The sequence below is a fragment of the Xenopus laevis genome, chromosome 6L (assembly GCF_017654675.1).
Source record: "Xenopus laevis strain J_2021 chromosome 6L, Xenopus_laevis_v10.1, whole genome shotgun sequence".
NCBI lineage: Eukaryota > Metazoa > Chordata > Amphibia > Anura > Pipidae > Xenopus > Xenopus laevis.
The window spans coordinates 93,077,982-93,102,702 of NC_054381.1; the positions used below are offsets into that span (position 1 = coordinate 93,077,982).

Sequence of the window (24,721 nt, forward strand, 5' to 3'; positions counted from 1 at the left end):
GCATTGAGTTCATGCCTAGGGCATAATTTGGTTCTGCACATCCAGCTTTTGAGCCACGTTAGGCAGATTGGGGTTGCTAGCCCATCATTCACTGCTCACTGTGTGACTATAATAGTCCAAAGCCCCAGAGGACTCATTTCAACAGGAGATAGGCCCCCCCCCCCAACATTTATTCCACTGCTTTTGGGACAGTATATTAAATACCCAGTAATGATGACGGTGAACCAAGAAAAAAAAAAGTATTAACAGGACTGCCAGGGCACTGCTGGATAATAGATAGTTGCACAATGCACAGGTCTATGGGTCACAGCTTATAAGCATTATAGGCAAGCCCGAGTGATAGAGCCGAAATGTTAAAACTGAAACTTTATTTTTCACTGAATAAGTCATTGGAGTGCGGGGGTGCAATGAGGCTGTGACCACAAAATACATATATACAAATACAAGAGTTCTCTGCACTCAACCCATTATCAATATATTTAAGACATTGAGACATTTTGTGCATACTGCTACTGCATTTTTCAGTAGCAGTATGCACAAAATGTCTCTGTCTTAAATATATTGATAATGGGTTGAGTGCAGAGGACTCTTGTATGTATGTATATATATATATATATATATATATATATATATATATATATATATATATATATATATATATATATATATATATATATATATATATATATATATATATATATATATACGCATTAGGGAGGCCAGCCCGTGGGTTCCTATATAATTGAAAACAAAGTAAATTTAAACTCCTCCACAGGAGACTTACTGCTCAAATCCAGCGGCTGAAATGGGGGGGAGCGATACAGGGCCCATTGTACGAAATATGAAAGTGACATCATGCGCACCCATGTGTGACATCATTCAGCGCTGTAATATTCTAAACTGCAGCATGAATGCTTGATGCAAGACTCCTACATTTAATTAATGAAGGGGGAATCGTGCTGATGCTCACACTTATTTAGGGAAGGAGCCCTTTCTTGGAAAACGTCCTACTTTCATTTCCTCCCTGAACCCTCTGCAGAGCAACACACACACATGCAGACGGCGAAGCCTTCTTCAGATGAAAGGCCACTGTACAATTATTTTCACTTACCTTATCCTTTGTGAAGGTGTAAATGCTAGCAGTTTCATACTCGAGCAATCCTACGGTTTACTGGCAGACTGTGGAAAGCTTGCTGGCCTGCCAGGTGGGATTCTGCCATTGAAAGTGCGTTTACTCTTTCAATTAATTGTGAAGTTGCTGCTGGTTGGCAAGGGTATTTTTACGGCTGCAGTTCTACCTGAGAACACCTTGGGGCAGATTTTTTTAAAGTTCGAGTTGTATTATTTTTGGTCAAAACTAACATTTTTGGGTAAAAAAACCCTACATTTTGAGAGGTTTTTTTTATTTTTATTTTTTGAATTTTTCAAGATTTATTATATACCAGCCCTGGAAATAGCTTGAATCTGAAAATACACCATTTAAAACCTGTTGAGGTCATGTAGGAGTCAATGGCAGAGGTCCCTTGAACCATTTGAAGATGTTGAACAGCCTTCATGATCTTCGAGTTTTTTTCAGATAGATTTGGCCGAAAACTTGATTAAATTCGATTAATTCAAGTCTTCAGGTTTGGGGACTCAGACTCCAGAATTATTCTTTTCCCATTAAAGTTTTTTCTTAAATAAGATACCATTCGAGTTGCGAGTTAATTCAAGGTATAAAAACACTCGACCTTTGATAAATAGCCCTCTTTGTGTGCCATATGCCTACTGATATAAGGAAAAACACAAATTTGTTGACTGTACAGGGAGATACCATAACCTATGCCATTGGTATTTGAGCAGAACAAAGTATGACTATTATTTGTCTGACTATTATTTGCTCTTTAACTCAAGGTAAATTGTAGGGCAGGTAACAATCTTTTGCAATGAAAAAAAAAACAAAAAAGAAAATTGCAAGGTATTAAGCCCAGAAAGTGGAGTGGAATTGTGACCTACTAAAAAGGCTGCAAAATATCTCATCAATAGCCCTCTTGAGAAGTACTTGAGCAGCATTTCCCACAGCTATGTTTCTAGTGCAGCCTCCAGCACCCGCCGTACTTTCCAGCTGAAGACGTTTAATAGACTTTTAAGTCAGCTAACTGCCCTGCTATAATGATGGTGTAGGAGTTTAGGGACATGTACTGTACACACACACATCTAACCTGTGTGAAAAAAGGGCTGTAATATCAATTATGCTCTACAGTGTATCATCTTAAACTGGAGGCAATTTTAATTCACTCTAATAATATTTTTGATACTTTCTATTATAGCAGAACTCAAATTTTACATAATTAGAATGGAGACCATTTTTTCGTGGCCATATGCAGGCAAGCAGCATCTTTTTTCTACAGCATTAACACCCTTTTTGGGAAAAGTAAAATCTGGGTTCTACTGTAATAGTAATTGTGAAGTGAAAAAATTTCTATTTATTTGGGTGAGTAGTTATACAGATATGGGATCCATTATCCAAAAACGATTATCCAGAAAGCTCCAAATTACAGAAAAGTCGTCTCCCATAGACTCAATTCCATCCGAGTTTTTAAAAATGATTTCCTTTTTCTCTGTAATAATAAAACAGTAGCTTGTTCTTGATCCAAACTAAGATATAATTAATTGTTCTCTACGAGACAAGTTATGAAGAGCCAAAAATATCCGTTAGCCGGAAAACCCCAGGTCCAAAACATTCTGCATAACAGGTCCCATACCTGTATCATTTTAAACCTCTTCTCTCTTTGTATATTTTGTAAGACACATCGAATGAAAACAAAAAGAAAACAACAGTTAAGTGGTTTTTTTTTCTTCTACAAAAACAAATAAAACGTGGTTTGTAGTGTACTGATATCAGGTTAGTCTATTAAAAATAAAAAAACACATGCACATTTGCTATCTAATGGAACTTAAATGGCAGCTAACACCAAAACAGGTATGGGACCTGTTATGCAGAATGCTCGGGACCTGGGGTTTTCCGAATAATGGATCTTTCAGTAATTTGGATCTGCATAATATTTATAATTTAAATGACAGTATAATGTAATGTACCTGCCCCCCTGCCCGGTTTCCCCAAGGAAAAAAGGTGGCAACCCTAATGCTATGTATCCTGTGCCCTTTCTCCTTTTTCAGCTTTGAAAGGCTGCCCCCATGGCTATACAGCAACTTGTTTATATAAACTAAAGTAGAGTTTCTGAAGCAAATACACTAGTTTTACTAGTGCAGGGCAACATTACATTATATTGTCATTCCTTTAAAATAATTTTTTTGTTGTTTTGTTACTGTTCCTTTAATTATAACCAAATAAGATGCTGGCCTTCAAAGAAGTAACAATAAGGGAGCGCATCACATTTCATTTGATCATCTGTGTGTCACTGAAAAAATGCTATGCTTACCAAAGTCAACCCAGTGTCTTTCAAAAAAAGGTTTACAGCTCCTGCAGAACCAAAAATACTCCAGAGAAGCAAATGATAGTCTGTCTATAATTGCTTTTAAAGGTATTTTGTGGCCATAAAAAATCATCTTAGGTCAGCACAATGTGTGCGGCATATAAAGGAATATCCTGGCAGAAGAAGATTGAGATGACATAATTTGGAAGCTCTAATCTAATGCTCAATAATCAAGGTAATAATGGCTGTAGGGTACATATAAATGTTTCTCTAGACTATCCGCATGATAAATTGTGCTCTTAAAAATAAAGGGCAGGGTGCTGTACAGACAAACTGTCACAACAAATAAAAAAGGATACATTGCATTATTATACCATAAAACATATTAGTGCTAAAGAAGTTTAAATAGAAAAGGCACTTTAACCATCTACACTTCCTTCAGTACGGTAATATTCACCATAAAATACCATTCAGAGTGTATAATTAGTTTATCCATATAAGAAATGTCCAAACACTTGCACCCAGCACTATTTTAATCCCATGAAATCATGAATTACAGAAAATTGCCAATGCATTAATAACACACCATTTAAATGTCTGTTTTAGGGAACATGCGGTGGAATATTCTACAGCTCTTTTTGGCCATCTATCCTTCTATCCCAGTGTGTAGCAATATGAATTTTCCAGAAATGTAATGTAATCCATTGTAGTATATGCACAGACACGTTTGCTAATGCTAGTATATCAATTTAACCTATCATCAGTCACAACTGCTTTACAGCTATTCCAGCCAGACACCAGCCATGCACTGGAATATACAACTGCACTTTTAATGCACAGATTATTTTCTCTACTTGCAAATCACTAAGAATGGAATCAGTATGAGAAGTACAGCAAATGGAGTCAACTTGAATATTTCTAGAACAGTCATGTACAGGCAATTTAATTTGTATGTTAATCTAAACCAGGACAATGCTTAATCCAAAAACCCACCTGGGAGGGGATTTCTCCCCCTCTGTTTAATTATTAGCAGCATCCATGCCATTTTAGAATATTAATCTTATTCACCTCCTGTGGCAACGGCCAAAGAATTAATGTGCGGTCAAGGAAAGTCAGCTACGCATTAACTATTTCCTGACTTTTTCTGTCACTGTATGTACATTACGTTTCCCTATGTATTAGGATGGTAAGAAACAAATTCTCTGCAAATCACACCCTGCAAAACACAACTTTGTTGTTCAGGTATGAAAACTCGTAACTGTATAATTATTGAAATCCAAAATTCGTCACAGCAGTGTCAGACTGGGGGAGTCAGGGCCCACCAGCGGCTGCCAAATATACCCCCCTGAAATCCCTTCCGCAACCTCCACAGCCCCAAACCACCTCCGCCCCCCTCACCAGTGCGTACCTGCTCTGTTTTGGGAGGAGAGAGGTCCAGGAGCGAAGTGGCCATGGGTAGAAGGTCTGGGCCGGCACAGTCCGACCCTGCCTCACAACACCATCTCATTCAATGAAATGATACCATTATTATTTACTTTTAACATTCTTCACACCAGTACTTAATTTACACGATGAAGGGTTATGCCGCTCCTAAAGCACACACATCTTTTTACACAAAGCATTAGGACTTTGCACGTAACAGAGCTAGGGTTGCCACCTTTTTTTTCTTGCAAAAATGGGCAGAGGGATGGGCTGGTGACAGAGGGGCAGGACTGATGACGTGGCGATCAGCTGATTGGCATGTCATTCACTTTAATGTCGCATCCGGATTTCCTAACTTGGAAATCCGGACAAGAACTTTTCACCTGGGCAGCCCTTCCAAAAACCGGGCTGTCTGGGTGAAATCCGGACAGGTGGCAATCCTAAACAGAGCACAACAATGCATTAGAACATATATCTACAATTTATAAAAAATAGTTAGGAAGGTGGCAAGTAAAGGGCTCTCCTGCACCTTAAGGCCCTTGGCACTCCCTTGCTCAAGTTACCGGACATTCTGGGAGAAGCATTCATGCCACCCACCACACATTCTAGACATGCAAATAACTATAAAACCTGTGGATAACGTGCAAACTGCAAAAATGTTTAAAGTTAAATAGGTTCACTTAAATGTCTACATATCTTAAAGTGGACCTGTCACCCAGACATAAAAAGCTGCTTTTCAAATTAAACATGAAATCCAAATTCTTTTTTTGTTAAAGCGTTCATAGCTGTTGTAAACTCATTTAAAAATCTCAGCTGTCAATCAAATATTGCCTGCCTCTCCTTTATGCCTTAGGCTGTGTGGGTGAAATCCAGACAGGTGGCAAGTTGGTTGGAATAATTTTTTTGGGTGACGGGTCCCCTTTAAAGGAGAATGAATACCATTTTCTACTTGCCAAAAGTTAGGCGATTCTCTTTCTGCTTCTTCAGTTTTTAAACACGCGCAGTAGAGCAAAATAGCTTGCTTTTTTGCTAAAGTTCGGCTGATAGGAGCACGGGGCCAGGGTGTCGGGTAAGTAAATTTAGTCACTCGGAGGTGACAACTTTTAGTACCCCCAAGTAGAAAATAGTATTCCTTCTCCTTTAAGGGGTCATGAATTCATATGCCTGCAAAATCCAATTTCAAAAGTTATTTCATTTTTGACCTATATTGTTTTCCTGATGATAATCACAAACTTAATTAATTATGTTCTTATAATTAAGATAGAACTCTCAGGCCAAGCTAGAAATGGACACAATTGGTTAATTCACCTGGGTCTCTGCCTAAATATTGTACATGCTACTTATTTAAAAAGCAAAAATACACTCTATTCAGAAGGATTTACATTGATTTTAATTTTTCTGTTACCTAAATTCTGATGGAATGTGCTATTCAGCAATTATTTTCCTGCATTTGTTTGTTCTTGTTTGATAAGGCAATCTCACTCAAATCCACATGACATTTGGCAATTATCAGCAAATCAGCAATTATCAACAATCCAAACCAGTGGCTCGCAAGCAACATGTTGCTCCCAGTGACCTCAAAGCAGGTGCTTATTTCTGAATTGTAGGCTTGGAGGCAAGTTTTGGTTGCATAAAAACCAGGTGTATTGCCACGGAGCTCCTCAGTGACTTATAATATCCTAATTTTTACAATAGGGTGTGCATTATTCATTTTATAATGTACAGGATGGTACATAGGAAAATATATTTTGAACAAAGCTACTCTCAGACAATGGATGACAACTGTTTCACTAAGCAAGAAAACACTTTTATAGAGAACTAAACCCTAAAAATTAATATGGCTAAAAATGACATTTTATATACTGAACTTAATGCACCAGCGTAAAATTTCAGTTTCGGAATAGCAGCAATGATCCAGAACTTGTCACAGGGGGTCACCATCTTGGAAAGTGTCTGCTACACTCACATGTGCAGCAGACTCTGAGCAGCAGCTATTGAGAAGCTAAGCATAGGGCTCGTTGCAAATGATCAAGTAGAAAGTTAGGTTGGCCTGTAATATAAGCAGATGCTACAAGGCTGCTAAATTCTGATGCTAGTTGCACTGGTTTCTGTGCTGCCATGTGGTAATTATCTGTATTAATAATTAATCAGCCTTATATTGTGACATTTATATTATATGCATTCAGTATATTTGGAGTCGGCCCCTAAGCTCAGTAAGTGACATCAGCACAGAGCATGTGCAATGAATCAGGAGAAAAGAAGATGGGGAGCTAATGGGGTATATTATCTTTTATAGCTCTAGGACTTGCTCATCTAACAAAAAAGTAAACTAAATGGAAATGAAATCTCCCTTGGTCAGTCACACACTTTATGTCAAAAGAAAAATATCATTACGCGTAAACTGTGAACCGCCAGATACATGAGACTCTAATAAAGCAGGGTAGAGAAATAATATAGACAAAGTACTAGCCCTTGGAAATATTAGAATATAAAATCATATAACTGTGCGTTAACTCTGTAGTTTGGTGATTATTTTTGTGGAAACATATTAGTTGTGTTTGCATTTTCCTGCAAACGTTTTGCATATTATATTCTGGCTGGATAAATAGAAATGAATATTGAAAAACAATAAATATTTTGTTTTTGCTACTTAAAAGCATTGCCTGGACTCTTTCTGCATTGCAGCGTTTTCCATCTGGCTGCTGTACTTTGGAGAAAATCAAGGTTGCCTAGCAAACAGCTTAGTAATGGAGGCAAGGAAACTTCATATTTTCTTGGACGCTGCAGCATGAGCCAACTTTCTGTACAAAATACAGTATGTTCTGAATAAAAACAACCACTTATAGCTTAATAAAAAAATTCCATAGTTCAAAATTCATAAAATGCCATTTTTATTCAAAAATCCATATTAAAACATTTTCATACTGAAACCATGGAGATACACCTTACGCGTTTCGTACCCTCCGGTACTTAGTCATAGGTGATTATGCCAACATCACGGCGATTATGTTGACCTATTTTTGACTCGCTAACAAAGAAAATCATTTCCCCAGGCTAACAAAGCCTACACTTTGGTTGGATAAAACAATAGTAATTTTCTAAATTAAGCCCCCTATTGAGTGCTCCGGCCAAATCCACAATGAGGGAACTCCTAGTGCAGGCAGCCATGTTGGGGTACATACATGTTCATAGGGAAGAAGTGCCCCAGCTAACTTGTTATATGCATGCATGTGACATAGGCTCAGGGGACGCAGCAACCAATATATGTCACACGTATGAAAACAGCAAATACATTTTGAATACTCTTCAATCTTAAAAGTTAGCAGAAAATATATAGGACAAAACACATACATACAAAGAATTCGATTCTGAATCTCATGCCATAGTGCAATTCCTGTGTTGATGTGTTTTGCTATGTGTGAGTGTTTGCTATTAAACAAATATTAATGAAGCATAGAAAGTAAAAGCACGCTTTCTGCTTGTGTCAGAAGTGACAGGATTCATCCTCTTAAAGAAATGCGCATAGATTCAAGATATGTACAGCTAAAATCAGACTTTAGGATGAATGCAGGATTTAAAAAAATCTTTTGATCAGCAAAATATGGTACATTATTGCTTTCCAGACATGCTATCCTAGAAATATTGGGTAGTTGTAATGCATTTTCCTGAAAAACGTGATAACTGCAGTTTAGCTCCTGCAGTTATTAATGCCATGGTTTATTATTGAATTTTCACTGTTAAAGCCTGGCAATTAAAAGGTATTGATAAATCTAAACACATTTTCAATGCCAAGGAGTAAAACCACGAGATTGATTAGCCACCCAGAGGTGCCCTGGGATAAGGAATGACCATCAATAAGGATTTGCTGCTAACATACATACGAGGGACACTTAGAAAGCAAAGTGAGTAATTTCAAATAAAGACAGGGGAGCTGTGAAATGCCGGTTCAGCATTAGGCATTCCTTGAAGGTCACAAATATAATGAAAGATAACACATGAACACATAATAAAGTGCTAAATAGGTCAGCAATAAAACATACTCTAAGCAGGCCAAAAATAGAGAAAGGAGTGTTAGCACCTGCATGCTTATTCCTGCTAAAATCAGGGTTTTGTATTGATATGGTGATCAACAATGGACGTTTGGAAAATAAATGAAGGTGACATACAGTGGCAAGACTGTAGGGGTCATCTCTACTCCGGTCAGATGTCCAAAGCACAAAGGGGTTAAAGGGCATGCCCCTTAGTACGCATTCAAAGAGCATTGTTGCCTCAAGTCTGCCGGTGAACTGCATCTCATGCCAGCTAAAAAGATCTGGTACAGATTTGCAGATGCAGAATACATTGTTGGCAGACATAAGTCAGCCCTGTCCTTACTACCTGTTATAGGGCAGATGGCAAGTACAGGGTCCTGTAGCAGTCTGCTCCCCTCTCTTCATGAATACAGTGCAGCTGAATATAGGTAGTGCTGTATTTAAAGGGGTTGGTCTCTGGTCTCCAAAGCAGAGCATAGCACGTGTAGAGTGGAAGGCAGGGTGCAAAACAATGACCGACTGTGCTTATTTTTGCACCCTGCCATGACATGCAAGAAGACAACTGTGGGGCTACAGCGGGAGAGGATAAACAATTGTATTTCATACTTCCCATTGGTTAGGAATGTCAGTTCACATGCAGTTATGATTTATGTACAATTTCCATAGGATCTCATAGAGACAAATATGCATAAAACCCTTTGGCTATGTCCCTGTATTCAACAATTTTGGGGTGAAGTTCAGGAATATTGGAAATCTTTAACACAACAGATAGGTCCTTTCACTCTATTGTGGGCACTTTTTGGAATACCCCCACCACAATTGAAACTCAAATGTTCTGAAAGACATCTAGCAGAAAGACTAATGGCAGCATCTAGGAAAACTATCCTTCATCATTGGCTCTCCCCCTCTACACCTCCACTCTCACTAGTGAAACAGAAACACCACCACATTTTTCACATTGACTGGCTGGAAACTTCCACAAACAAAGAACACCACACAGAAAAGTTCTTCTCAACTTGGATGAGTTACATACGCTCACTCCCTACACATATTAGACATCTTACAATTCATGTATTCAGACACACTTCATGGTATGACACGGAATTATCTAACAATGACGTAGTACAGAAAACAGACCAATATATTCAAAATATTCACCGACTACAGGAGCGGAATGCACGATCACCCCCCAGGAGTCACCAAATCAATAGGATGCTATCTAAAGTTATGTATAACGAATATTGATATGCGGGGGTTGTGAGATATACTGATGTGCAGACTACTATTATTTGTGACAGTATCGAATATGGAATTTATTGTATGTACCTCCAAACTCCTTAAAATTTTTTTATTTTATATTGTTATGAAAACTAAATAAAAACATGTTAAAAAAAAAAATGTGCATAAAACCAAATGACAAATGTTGCATTTATGGAAAGGTCCGAGAACACCAATTTAAACTTTTACTAAAACCATCAGATAAGTGTGTTGTGGGGGCTTTTTTGAATACATCAATATAATTAAAGAAGACGTGATATAGAGAGGTCAAATTAGATGAGCTATGGCAAAGGTATAGGAACCCATATAGTATCCCAAAACAAGCAATTTCATAGCTATATTATCAACACTGTAAGTCTTACAAGACAGATGAAAGTCATTAATAGGAACCTAGCAATATCAAAGCATAATACACCTATAAAGGTCAAACACTTGTGAATGATTTACTCCATGAAGAAAATGACATACATATTTGGGAGTGCTGTAAATGATGATAAAATGTTAATCTTTACCACATTTATTAAGCTATAATGCATGATACCGTACATTAAACCGACTGTGTGTCTATTGCCTTTCATGCACGTCTCAGCAAAATGCAATAGAGCGGCTAAAGCTTGGCTTTTCCAGCTGATCTATAACTCAGTTATGTGATACAGTTATTGGTGCATATTGACAGAAACACAGCCACCAACTCCATTTTTTTCTTTCTGGAAATTGCTGCAGGTTCCCATAACTTCATTACCAGTCTGTAGCAAGTGATCTGCAGTTGACTGCAGCAGCCCAGGTATAAGAGCTAGCCTGTAATTCACCGAACTTCTTAACACTTACTCTCCCTGCTTGTTCTGCATTGCAGAGGCACTTCGGAATGCAGTATTTTTACATGCGCAGAGGAAAGTGCTTGCAAATAGTATTTTGCTGGGTGCTTTACATCTGAACCTGACCAGTACCGAGTTGCTAACAGTACTGATGTAGAACTGCTCAGTCTATACCAAAATATGCAAATGATCAGCTCCTCAGCTCTAGTGAGTCGTGTGCTGTACAGAATTTGTAATTGGCTCATGTCTGCTTTCCTTGCACATTTGAATAACACAGGTGCTGCTCTAGCAGACCACTGCAAAAATGTACTGTACTCAAAGAAGCATAGCAATCCTATTCTATGAATTATTAACCACTGAACCAATTTTTTCTTTGAGTGGTGAATGGTTGGTATGATGTTTTATCAGAGAGCCTAATCAAGAGCAAAATAATTTTGAGGCTAAATATGCTTTAGTACTATGGGAAACAATCACAGCAATATCAATCAAAGTGTGGTTCCAATGCAGTGCTAGGGCCATCTGCCAAATGGATGCATAGACTTTGCAGACCGAGTGACCATCAGGAGGTACTCCAGCCATGGGCTTCATAGCAAAGGGTGCCCCAAGAAAAAAAAAAGATGGTTGTCACAGGTGTCAAAAAGAGGAAGGGCTTGTGGTAGAGGTAGTAGTATGGGGTCCCATGATTACCGAGGGTGGCCCTGTTTGCATTTATTATTACCTTTTTGCATACTGGGACATGGTCAGTACAGATCAGGAGAGTACCAGGACATTTTTTTTTAATTGGATTCACTAACTTAGTAGACTGATTACGGACGTCAGACCTGTTTGCAAATATTCCCTTATGCAATGTAGAAAAGAGGTTTTTTAAGGTGATCACCTGACGTCTGTTTCACCACATGACACCAAGGGGGCTAATTAAGGATCAAGTTTTTTTTTCCACGAAAATTTGAATTTTCAAGGTTTTTTTTGGTCAAAACTAAAATTTGAACTGGATTTTTTTGCAATTTATTATAACCCGACCCTGGAAATAGCTCAAATCTAAAACAACACCATCGAAAACCTGTCAAGGTCATGTAGGAGTCAATAGCAGAAGTCCCTTGAACCATTTAAAGACGTTAATAGCCTTTATGGTTTTTTACTTTTTTTCGGAGGGTTTTGCCTGAAAACTCGATCAACTCCAGCGATTGATTCAATTCAAGTTTTTTCTTAAATAAGAAATCATTCTAGGTATAAAAAAAACCTCAAAAACATTAGACCTGATAAATAACCCCCTTATCCTCATATTCATACTTTACTATAAGATTTGTTCTTCCTGTGTGTACTTTTCTACATTGCAAATAGTGATGCACCAAATACAGGATTTGATTCAGGATTCTGGCTTTTTCAGCAGGATTCAGCCTAACCAAACTGAATTCTAAAAATCATGTGAATTTTCGTCACGCAAAAATGGAAATCACGATTTTTTTTTCACACACTGATTATGTAGTTATTTTTAATTCTTTCTTCTCCTGATTTGCATTTGCTTATTAGGGCACAGGTTAAGTTTAAAATTCACCCAAATTCTTTACAAAGCATTTGGAATTTGTCTGAATCCCAAAATAATGGATTTGTTGCATCCCTAATTGTAAAACTGAACAGCATTGCATATCCATGTAGCACTTCCTAAAGTTATACATACATAATTGTAGCAGACTTGCCTGTGCTACTGTACTTAAATTAAAATGTATTTTACAGACCCACAAGTAGAGTGTATATCATTAGTTGATCAATGTATTTTACACTTATCCCATCTGTCTGTAAATATAGTTCAAGGCTCCACAGCAAGTTTGACATGAAAAATAATAAACCCCTTTACTGCACCATGAGAAATCCTCTCGCTTTGGCCTCTAAGCTATTTCTTTAATAATTCTGTGTCTTTTCATTATTTCCTTATTACTAAACTGTTCACAAACCTTTTGTTCTTTCTTTCACAAACTTTTATACAACCTGTGTTAGAGTTACAGGTTAATGATTTGAAGAAAAGTTGAACTATATTTTCCCTTTAAAGCCCAATAAAGGCTGCCAATAATTAGCATTCAATGCTATGATTGTATTAGCATTGCATTTTCTGGTCTAGCAACCTGTGCCTTGCATTTTCATTGCCAGTGACCCGAAGGCCCAATATTAAGAAGTAGGGCTCTTACGTAAAGTAAAGACATGCATTAGAAGTAAATTCCTACAGTTATAAGTTACATAATTATGTAGTTTGTGAGGATGCAGGAAAAACAATAGATGAAATTCTTAAGGTTTTTTTTTAGCAGTGCAATCTATGTTACCCACAAATGCACAGATGTACTGTATTGAGTCCTGTTTCTTAACATTGGGTTCTCAGATGTTGTGGTCATTTCTCAACATATAATCAAAAGTCAAAGTATACTTAGGGGGGTTATTTATCAATGGTTATATTTTAGAGCTTTGTGAGCTTTTTTAGACCTCGAATGAACTCACAGCTCGAATGGTTTCTAATAAAAAAAAAAAAATTAGAACCTGAATCAGTGTAGTCTAGGTGAAAAACTAATATTTGAATTGATTGAGTTTTTGTTGATTGAGTTTTATAACCCACTGAAAAAAACTTGAAACATCATGAAAGCTATTTAAATCTTCAAATGGTTCAAGCGGCCTCTGCTATTGACTGATACATGACTTCAACAGGTTTTAGATGGTTATTATACCCTGAAGCCATTTCCAGGTTCAGGGTATAATAAATCTAGAAAAATTCAAGTTTCTTTGTAACCCAAAAAATAGATTTGTGACTGAAAAATACCCCTGAAAAGTCAAAATTTTCATGGAACCAAAAAGTTGTAGCCCAGCAACATTTTGGGACTGTCATTAAGGAAAGGGGATATAAAGATTTAGAATATATATAGAGAAAAATATAAACTTGAACACATAGTTAAATGGGTGCTTCACTTTTAAGTTAACTTTCAGTATGTTATAGAATGGCTAATTCCAAGCAACTTTTCAATTGGCCTTCATTTTATCTCTTTTTTATTTATTTATTTATTTTTTTAATTATTTGCTTCTTTTGACTGTTTCCAGCTTTCAAATGGGGGCATCTAACCCCATCTAAAAAAGATGCTCTTTTAAAATACAAATTTATCTCTAATTCAAATCAATGCATGGTTGCATAGAGTAATCTGGACCCTAGGAACCATATTGTTGAAATTGGAGATTGGAGACCTGCTAAATAAATAATAAACAAATAATAAAAACCAATTTCAAATTTTTTCAGAATGTCACTTTCTACATCATACTAAAAGTTAATTTAAAGGTAAACAATCCCTTTAATAATCTGACCTTCTGTATGGCATGGCAATAAATAGCAACTTAGAAGGTTTATCAAAATAACAACTAAAAACATTTACAGAAAGGTAATTTGCAAGTACATTTCTTACAAAAAGCAATAAAACATAATTCATATCATAAGAATGTGGGTGAGAGGATCATTGCACAGGCAGTTATTCAATTTCACTAAACAAATATAAAAGTATAATGCATGGTTATTTTCAGGATGCATCTGCCAAAAGACAAACTAGTATAATCTACAGCTCGGTTCTGTACATTTAGCTCTATTGTATGTCATTGGAACATTAGTATTCAAAGCTCAGAGTGTAATAAAATACATTGAAGGAAATATTCAAAAGCAATAAGGCAAATTAATATATAAAAAAAAAAAAAAGAAAAAGTCAAGTTATTAGCAATCAATAATGGTAAAAAATCATTATAGACATTAGAGGGCTTTTATTTGTTTTGGGTTTTTTTCTGTTTATTGCTGTATGGTGCTTTGCACATGGTTTGCTTCTGTAATCTGTCAATCTGCAGTTATTGATTATGTTAAACAGGCACATTTAAAATATCCTCATAATTTATAATTTGAAGAAAAAAAGATCACAATGGAGTAAACAGTTAACTTTTATAACAATGATTTGAGTGCCCTGTCTGTATGAGAACATACTATTAATTTACTATAAACATTTAATAGTGCAACATAGGCATTAAGTGCAAAGCTCCAAATATTTCTTATTTTCACAGTTATCTTCCCAGGTAAGGGGCACCCATGGATTGGCCCATGTCTTGCTCCTTTCTGTTGTACTCAGCACAGAGGGATTCACAGTGGGTTGACATTTTATTCAGAGTTGCACCGGATAGCAAACATTATGCCAGTTATTCTCACAATATTTTTTGGCCACAATGCAATTTGGCTCTTAATGAGCCCTCATATGCTTGCTTTTGTTGAATGGCAGTGACTTTTTCTCCTTCGTTGTTTATGTGTTATATGTTAATCTTCTATTAAACCCAGTTGGTGGAGGACTTTTTCGGCTTTGAAAAAGGAACTGAAATGTTGTGAAAGTTATTTCATGTTTAGTTATATTATATTTCATAAACAGAAGTAAAAGGCACGCTATAGGACCTATTTACTTACATACAGTAGGTTCTTCTTTTGTGCCATGTTCAAGTAATTTTTTTAATGTATATAATTTTCAATTTCATTTTTATGCCTGAAGCAATTTTTGGGCAAATACACATTTTCCTGCACTTTACAGAAGTTAATCTGGTTTTTTTCACCTCTAAAATTGTTTTTTTTTTTTGCTAATAAAAGAAAATTTGGTGAAAATATTTTTTTGAAACCAGCATGATAAATAGGAGATTTGGAAACCTATTTTTACAAGTGTTAATAAACATGTCTCTGTTAAAGATCTAATTCTGGTCAGTGATTTCAAATTTTGAAAGATCTTACTTGACGCTGAATGACATTCAAGTTTTCTTTGGCACGGTGAAGCAAAGTTTCTATTTCAAGAAAATCATCAACATTTTTCTTTTCTCTAAAAGCATCTCTGATTCTTCTTATGGCATATGTCCTGGAGAAAAATAGGCAAAAATAAATTTACTCTTGCTAAAACACATCATATATTACTATACATTTGCTATGTGGACAATTGCATTTTGAGCTCATTCAGTGCAGCTTATGTAAAAAAAAAAAAAAAGTGCATAAACACTATATAAACTGCCAAATACAGTATATATATTTTTGAAACAGACATACATGATTCCACAAATTGAAATGAAACTTTTATTGAATGAAATGAATCTCTCCCGACCCCTTAGGCTCACAGTGTAATGCAACCTCTCCCTCACTATGTTCTATGTGATGGTTTTGGGGATGTAAAGTCCCTCTTTAAATGTTTTTATTGAATTTTCAATGAAACAAACAAATCATTGTTACAGAATCATTCCTGTCGACTAATGTACATACAAATGAGGTTTACAAGAGATAGTAAACAGAAATAAAGCAAAATAACTCTCAGTGGATTACAAAGGTATTACAAATAGTTTAAAACAAACTGAGAAATAATTAAAAATCACAATGAACATTAGGTTAAATCATTACAGCTGATCCAAAATTAAAACTGAATCAGACCAAAGACTTGAGATTTATGTCTAGGGTCTGAGGTCCAGAGCAGGAGACCAAGAGGCAAAGTCACTAACCACTGTAAATTCGCCAGCGACGGCTTCACTCACATCGCAACACTTCGCCAGCCGCAGATTCAACAGGACAACACTAATTCACTAAAATCCGAAGTTGCGTCAAGGGCGCCGAACTCTGGCGAGGTTGCGCTAGCGTTACTGCGCCAAGTGAAGCGAAGTTGGCTAATTTTCATACTGTGTGAAGTTAAAGTTGAATGGGCATATATGTTGCAGCAAATACATTACACTACAAAAGGCCAGGGAAACCTTAATAAAATGAAATAGAGTTGTTATAATGCCCTACACATGTGCCCAGTGTATAGTTTATGTGCCATATGGCAGAAAATGTATGGGGGAGCCCTGGTACCCAAAAAAAATGTTACGGACTTTTGCAGCCTATCACCCTGAAAAAACTAAAAGACACCAGCGTTTTTTGGGAGTTAGAAAATTTTTCAACTAAAAATTGAAGAAGCCCTATACATTACATTGCACTTCGTCTGGTCTGAGATGGCGAAGGCAAGTCTGGTGGAACAGGTAACGTTCAGTAAAATGCGAATTTGCAAGAGCAAAAAGAGTGCGAAGTAGCGCTAGAGTCTATCTCCTTCGCTAGCGAAGTTACACCTGTTAGTAAAGCGGTGAAGTACCCAAAATGACGCCACACTGTCTAAATTTCGCTAAAGTTAGTCACTTCACCATTTAGTAAATTTGCCCCCAAGTATCTAAGAAGACCTGTTTCAAATGAGGTTCTTCAATTATAACCCTGACTGCCTCTTACCAACAAAGAAGGTTTAACTGGGAAAGGATCTCCTTCAATGAAGGAGGTACTTCTGACAAAAAAAAAAATTGTGACAAGTATGAATGAGAGATTAGGTTCAAAATTAGATTAAAGGGGTGGTTCACCTTTAAGGTAACTTTTAGTATGTTATAGAATGGCCAATTCTAAGCAACTTTTCAATTGGTCTTGATTATCTATTTTTTATAGTTATATAGTTATTTGCCTTTTTCTTCTGACTCTTTGCAGCTTTCAAATGGGCGTCACTGATCCCTTCTAAAAAACAAATGCTCTGTAAGGCTACAAATGTATTGTTATTGCTACTTTTCATACCTCATCTTTCTATTCAGGTCTCTCCTATTCATATTCCAGTCTCTTATTCAGATCAGTTCATGATTGCTAGGGTAATTTGGTCTTCAGCTACCAGAATGCTTAAAATGCAAATTGAAGAGCTGCTGAATAAAAAGCTAAATAACTCAAAAACCTTAAATAATAAAAAATGAAAACCAATTACAAATTGTCTCAGAATATCCCTCTCTACATCATACTAAACGTTATCTCAAAGGTGAACAACCCCTTTAAGTCGAAATTTGAGAGGTCCAACCAGAAGCCATTCTAAATTGAGCAAAGCAAAAGCTGGGGAGAATTGAATACAAACATTGTATTTAAGATAGATAAACCTTTCCAAATCTAACATAACCTAACAAATACTAGGGCAACAACATAAATAATGGAAAACCTTGATCTTCAACTTTTTACACTTGGGGCAGTAAGATGAATGACTCAATAAGTCTCTCAATACTCTTGCAGAACAATTTACCATTACCGAAATAGACCAACTTAAAGTGCTGGATTCTCCAGGATTCCAAAAAAAAAAAAAAAAGTTTGTTACAAGTATTAGTTGACTAAGTCCCTCTGCTTTCCATAGTAAGTGGGGCACAGTCACATTCATGGCATCATACTCTCAGGTTCAGTGCTCATAGAGGCTCACAATTTAATAACCAATATAAAAAATACGGTAGTATGAAAGGTCTCCCAGATTGCACCTTTGACCTTATGTGCCTTGATTCTAAATATGACATTTCAGGTGTCTATTGTGTCTGATTTACAGAAAGAGCACACCTGAATGATAGAGCTGGTCATGTGGTGCATACAACACGTACAGCTTATTTCAGATGTGCACAATGAGGTATCTAAGTGAACTTTTTTTTTTATTTTGCATGATTAAGCCTCCGAGAGCCTGTACGAACATATTTTCTGGCATTTTATCTCCCACTCTGGAGTATATTTAGTGTTAAAATACCATGTGCCATTGCCCTAAGGAAAAACACAAAATCCAAGAAGTTACTTGCTCCATCTAAAACCCCCCCCCAGAGATTTATGTACAAACAATATCATATGCTACCTAATTAGTAGGGATGCACCAAATCCAGGATTCGATTCGGGATTTGGCCAGGATTCTGCCTTTTTCAGCAGGATTCAGATTCGGCCGAATCCTTCTGCCTGGCCGAACCCAAACCCTAATTTGCATATGCAAATTAGGGGTGGGGAGGGAAATCATGTGACTTTTTGTCAGAAAACAAGGAAGTAAAAAATGTTTTCCCCTTCCCACCCCTAATTTGCATATGCAAATTAGGATTCGATTCAGTTCAGTAATCGGCCAAATCATTCACAAAGGATTCGATCGGCCGAATCCAAAATAGTGGATTTGGTGCATCCCTACTAATTAGAACCTGCACAGGCGTGGTCATTCAATAATAAATGTATTCTGGTTATTTTTTATTAAAAGCTAAAGAACCCATTCTGAATTAGTTTGGTTTATGTAAGCAAACACATCCAAGTCTAACTCAGCATTCCGCACAGGGATTTAGGGAGTTTAAATTCAACAACAAATTTGTAGGTTGTCATATTTGACGTACAAAGTGTGAACATATTAAATGCTCTACAGTTAATGGTGGGCATGAGTGGAAAATGCTGTATCAATACGCCTTGATTGAACAACAAACAAAAAAATAACCCTCACCATTGCCCTGTCATACTTCTATGCAGATTTTACTGCATTTGTCAGCACATTTAGCCTGTGTCTAATGTTATGTATCAGGCTTGTGTGTGAAGCAGCAGTACACAGTGGACACAACATGTAGGCATAAGCCCCTGGGCGAAATGGACCTTAACACTTGCAATCTAAAGAAAAATCATTGTTTTCTTTTTGCAAATGAAAAAGCCTAATGACAGCTGTGCCCATTAGATGGTGCTAAGCAGCTTTCAGACAGCGTTCCATGGGCTCACTGACATTTTCCAGACACAGCTCATACATAATACATATTGAATCCCAAGGAGCGTGCTGGCTGTGGTGTGCCACCCTGCTGCCATGCTCCAGCAGATGGTGCGTGCTTTTAATTAGGGCCTGTTCACCTAGAATGTGACATGGGGGGTGTATTGTTATTAGAATTTATTAAATATGGAAGCTCACTCATTTAACAGCTGGTACCCTAAGAGGATTTTTTTTTCTTTATTGTTCTTAGGGAGAGGAAGTGTTTCGCTTTCAATTATAATTGGTGACGTTAGAAGGCTTACTCTATTTGTCTTACAGTGAATGAAAATGGTGTTGGTTTAAAAGAAGGTAATAGTAATTAACAGTGATAAATAGTGAACAGAATATTTTACATGAAGCATACTGAAGCATTTCAATGTAAACGACACCTATTACGCTATTGTTTAAATATGCATTAGTCAAACACAAATCATCCTTTTGGTCTGGCAGCGAATGTAATAATGATATACACTATGCAATTCAATCTCTTGACCTCTCAAGGGAACCATCAGAGCAAATCCTTTTTCCCTTTATAGGAGAAGCCAACCTGTACGGGGGAAAACCCCTCCCCCCCTCCTTTGTGTAGGCCCTCCTCCCCCCAGGCAAATGCCCCTAACTTGTTTCGGGCGCAGTACCGGCAAATGCCTCCAACTGCGCATGCGCCCGAAAGTCACAAAGGTTCCGATCTTTTTTTCGGAAACTTCTTGACATTCGCCACATGTGCAGAATATCCTTACCGGTAAATGCCTCGTACTGCGCATGCGCCAAAAACTGCTGGTCAAAGCAGGAAGAAAAGCACTCGGCAGAAGATGGTGCCCGTGAATTCGGCAGAAGAAGACCTGTGCCGAGGGGTGAGTAACAAGTTAGGGGCGTTTGCTCGGGGGGGGGGGCAGGTAGGCCGGGGGGAGGAGGGCCTACATAGGGGAGGGGTTTTTCCCCGTACAGGTTGACTTCTCCTTTAAAGGGAAAAAGGATTTGCTCTGATGACTTCATCGCAATGTTCCCTCATTGCGGAAACTTGCTTGAGGTGGAAACTTGCTCCAAAAGATCCAACAAAGGGAACTGGATGAAAAAACTAGATATGATTACTACAAAAGGTCTGAATGAAAATTGGAGCATAAAAAGTTTTCTGTGATTGCTTTATTATTACTTTCACAGATCCTGAAACCTTGCCCTAGTCCATAGAAGAAATATGAATACAAAACATGGTAAAGTATGGGCAAACATTATTTGATTCCATGATTGTACTTAGGAACTTTGTTCAAGTTTAATAAATCTAGTACTAAGCAATAGGTAGGCCACAATATAAATGGCAGTACCAGGAAAGTTTTTTACCTAATATATGGTTGTTTTAACAAACTATTTTCTACAGCTGAATATCACACCACTTGGACTCTTGCACAAGTTTTGTTATCACAATTGGACTTATTACTTATTGTTTGGCTGAACAAAGTGGACTAATGGACTTTATACAATTGACTTTATTCAATGAATCACTGGTTGCTGGAGGGGGGGGGGGTATAATGTGATGTCATGTCCGGTTAATCACCTTAAATTCTCACCTGCACGTTACCTTGTACACTGAAAAAGAGCAGAAAGGCTCGAAACATGTTGTGCTTACAATAAACCACATTGAGCAGTTTACCTGCCTCCTGCAAATGAAAGTTCAATTCACTGAGGAAGGGCCATGCGGTCCCAAAACTTTGATCACTGTGAAGTGTCAAGAGCACCATGGAAAAAAGATTGGGAACCACCCATTTGCAGTAGATTATTGGCGTCAATCTTTTTCAAATTGTATATTACCTGCCTCCTGGCCATTCAAACATATGCTTTGTGCTGCTGTTATTGGGTGATCTTGTGCTTGTGAAGCTTTGGGTGCCTGCAGCCTTTACTAAGTCTCGTGCACTTGAGTTGCCAAGTCCTAAAGCAGCCCAGGCTATGACCCAAGAGTTTTGCTTGCCCAAAGAGTAGATGCACATGTAGCTGCTATTTTATTCAGCTGTACAGTAAAAATGGTCATTGGAATAAGGTTACTTAGGTCAAGTATTATTTATTATTCTCACAAAAACATACAAATTAGCATTCCATTTCCATGAGATAATTATATCCAAAATATTGCCATCCAAGGTGTTCAGGTGATTTGTCACATGCAAGCTGTGCATTTCCTTTGAGCACAAAATCGCCTTGTGTGCCATCACCCAAATTATATTCAATGTGGACTCATTATCTCAGGCTGGATAGCCACAGGCAAGTTTAAATTGGGAGTGGTCATATGAAAAGTGAATAAATTGAATATCCCAAAGGTAATTTCAATTTATTCTAATCATTTGTGAGATATGTCATAAAACTATGTCCTTATAGGTATTAACTTTAACCAAGTACAATGTAATCAACCTTTGTAGTGTTTAATGGCTGCATGAACAGCTCATAACCGTTTTTTCCCCTTAGTGTTACTTGTAATATGTACAACAATGATTGTGTTTTTTTCTGTCTAATACTGTAACTGGAAAAACCTTTCTTCCTTTTGGCTATGTGGCCTGTGAAATAAAGAAAAAGAACAAAAAGAATTCACATTTTTTTACCATTCTTGCAAAATGTACAAGGCCAAATATCCAAACAACCATAGTTATTTAACTAAAGGGAACTGAGTGGTCCCTTGTTTCTCTAGTAATAATACCAGACTTATTGCAGCACTTTCCTGAACATGCAATTTATCAGTTTCACTGAAAAACATAATAAAAAGGACACCAAATAACTGTTTAAGGAAGACAACACAAAATGTTTCACCTTGGGCTATAGTGTTTTTCACCCAAAGGCAAGATGCTGGCAACACAGCAATATTCACCAGGTGGCAGGCAAACTACACAAAAAGCACAAAATAAAATTGAGTGTATACAATTAGCAATTAAGTGCTAAACATTATTATTACAGTTGCCACAGCTTTATAACTAATCTTTAAAATCTAAGTTCATTAAAGTCAGCTTTTATTTGATGTTTCCAAGTAATATCTGTGAATATGCAAGTCAAACAAGACAGTACAATAAAGAATACAAGAAATCACCAGCTACACTACTGGAAAGTATAATGAAGACAATCACAGTGTCGACATTATTGGAAAAGTAGTGTATAAAAAAATGAAGAGAAGCAGGTGGATATCCAATTTGTTACAAGATGGAGAGGGTAAACGAAATCTGCCTAAATCCTCAACATCAAATGTAAAAACACAGAGAAAAACAAGTTAATGGTTTTATGGTTCACATTACAGAGAAAAAGTGGAGCACTTGAACAGCAAGAGGACAGAGTAAAGAAAAAAAAGGCATTAACACTTGAAAACAGCAGAAGGTGTGCTTATTTATTCATTGCTCATGATCTGTTAAGCGTGAGCGGCACAACTGCACACGAAGCATCACAATAACAGCACAACATCAACAAAATGACTCAAAGCACAATCCACGTTAGATTTGTTCCTTCAGAAAATACATCAAAACTTTATTACAAACACTTCATATATTTTTGAAGGGTCACTTGTGAGAACACTGGCTCAACAAGGTCTTGGGTAATGTTGCAATTGTATCAGTTCATTTGTAAAAAATATGGAAAGGAGAATTAAGCCAATTCAAAATTGCCATTTTATATGAAACATGATGAAATCACTCTTGTAACTCTATAATACTGAATATTCACGATGAAGTGGTTTTGTACATACAACAAGAAATGCATTTTATATACTGTATTATATGTACAAATGATTAGGTAGATGTTCCCAGCCTATAGCAAAAAATGTGTGACATTTAATGCAACTTCACTTTTTAAGCTCAGAAACATGTACTGCATTATCTTTCATATGCCATTTTGTTCTTTTTTACTATACATTGGCAGATGTATTATCTTCACAAAGGTCCCACTTTGATTTATTCTCTAAACTCATAACTCAAAACTCTCCAGGACAGAAAATCTGATTTGGTTTATAACCCTTATAAGTGTGTATGGAGTCATGGGCCATCTGGATGAGATGGAGCTATACTTGTATACTGATATTTCCTAGTGGACTTGATAATTAGAGCAATATGGCCACCTAAAAGTGACAAAATTTAAAAAAATCTGATCTAAACTGATCTAAGCCTGCAGCAATACATTTTTTTATAAATATATACTCAACCAATAATCCCTGATTTGGTACAAATAAAGAATTTCATATATACAGTCCTCGAAAAAAAAAAAAAAAAAAGGTACAGCAAGAACAAATGGTTTTTCATAAAAAAAGTGGTCACAACCTCATTGTGCTGCTGTTAAAATACATAATTTTTTTTAGTTGTGATCATATCTTGTTTTGTTATTAAAATAAGTCAGAAAATCAGCTATGGCGTGGCTGTTATCTGGGCTACACTATGCACCATGTACATGGAGCAGTATTAACTTCCAATGTGAATTTGACAAGGAAATCATCTCTGTACCCATGAAAACTTTCTCAGCATGTCATGCTGTAATCTGGTCCCCATTAGTTAATGGGAATTTCATGAATTGTGCCACAGATTGTGATTAGCTGGGAAAACACAGAACATTGAGTTTGCTTGCAATAATATCTCCTATGTGCCACATTATAATTTAGGCTAAGGAGCAGGGCAGGACATACAGAATTAAAAGGTGGGTTCTATGTAAGTACAGACCATTAAAGCTATATGGCTCTCTAGAGTCATATTGCAGCTTACCTGCTAAGGTATCCACACCAACCAAGAAAAATTACTTCAAACTAGATCTCCATATCAGCAACAGCAGAAAAAAAACACAGACCTGCTTGAGTATTAAAGCTACTTTAAATTTCCATCTTAGAATACGTCAAGAATGAAAATATACAACTAGATCTGACAAACCTATGTTTCTGAAAATGACTGGATAAATTACTTATAGATTATGCTTTGACTGAGCATAGAGTATGCATATAATATCTAAAGTAGCTACTCTGAGTTCGCAGGATAAACTACTGCACAGTACAGAATAGTGATATATGTTGCCTTACTAATGTGTAAGTGAAAATTTCTTTGCTTGGGCACCATTTACCAGAAGCTGTTGCTTTTTACATCAGGCCATATATATTTCTCATTATATAATGGAGTGGCAACCATATATATTTTCTTCATAATACTTTACAAACCAAAACATTTTTTTTA

The 24,721-nt window shown here is 36.7% G+C and overlaps 1 protein-coding gene across 4 annotated transcripts in view; it reads right to left on the bottom strand.

The window, feature by feature from the left end:
* lyrm4.L (LYR motif containing 4 L homeolog) overlaps positions 1–24,721 on the bottom strand; it is a 43,603-nt gene that overhangs the window by 12,544 nt on the left and 6,338 nt on the right. For all 4 annotated transcript variants that reach the window (XM_018266573.2, XM_018266572.2, NM_001093567.1 and 1 more), the window contains one exon: positions 15,740–15,860. In XM_018266573.2, coding sequence (XP_018122062.1) covers positions 15,740–15,860 — 121 coding nt within the window. The remainder of the gene's footprint in view (positions 1–15,739; positions 15,861–24,721) is intronic.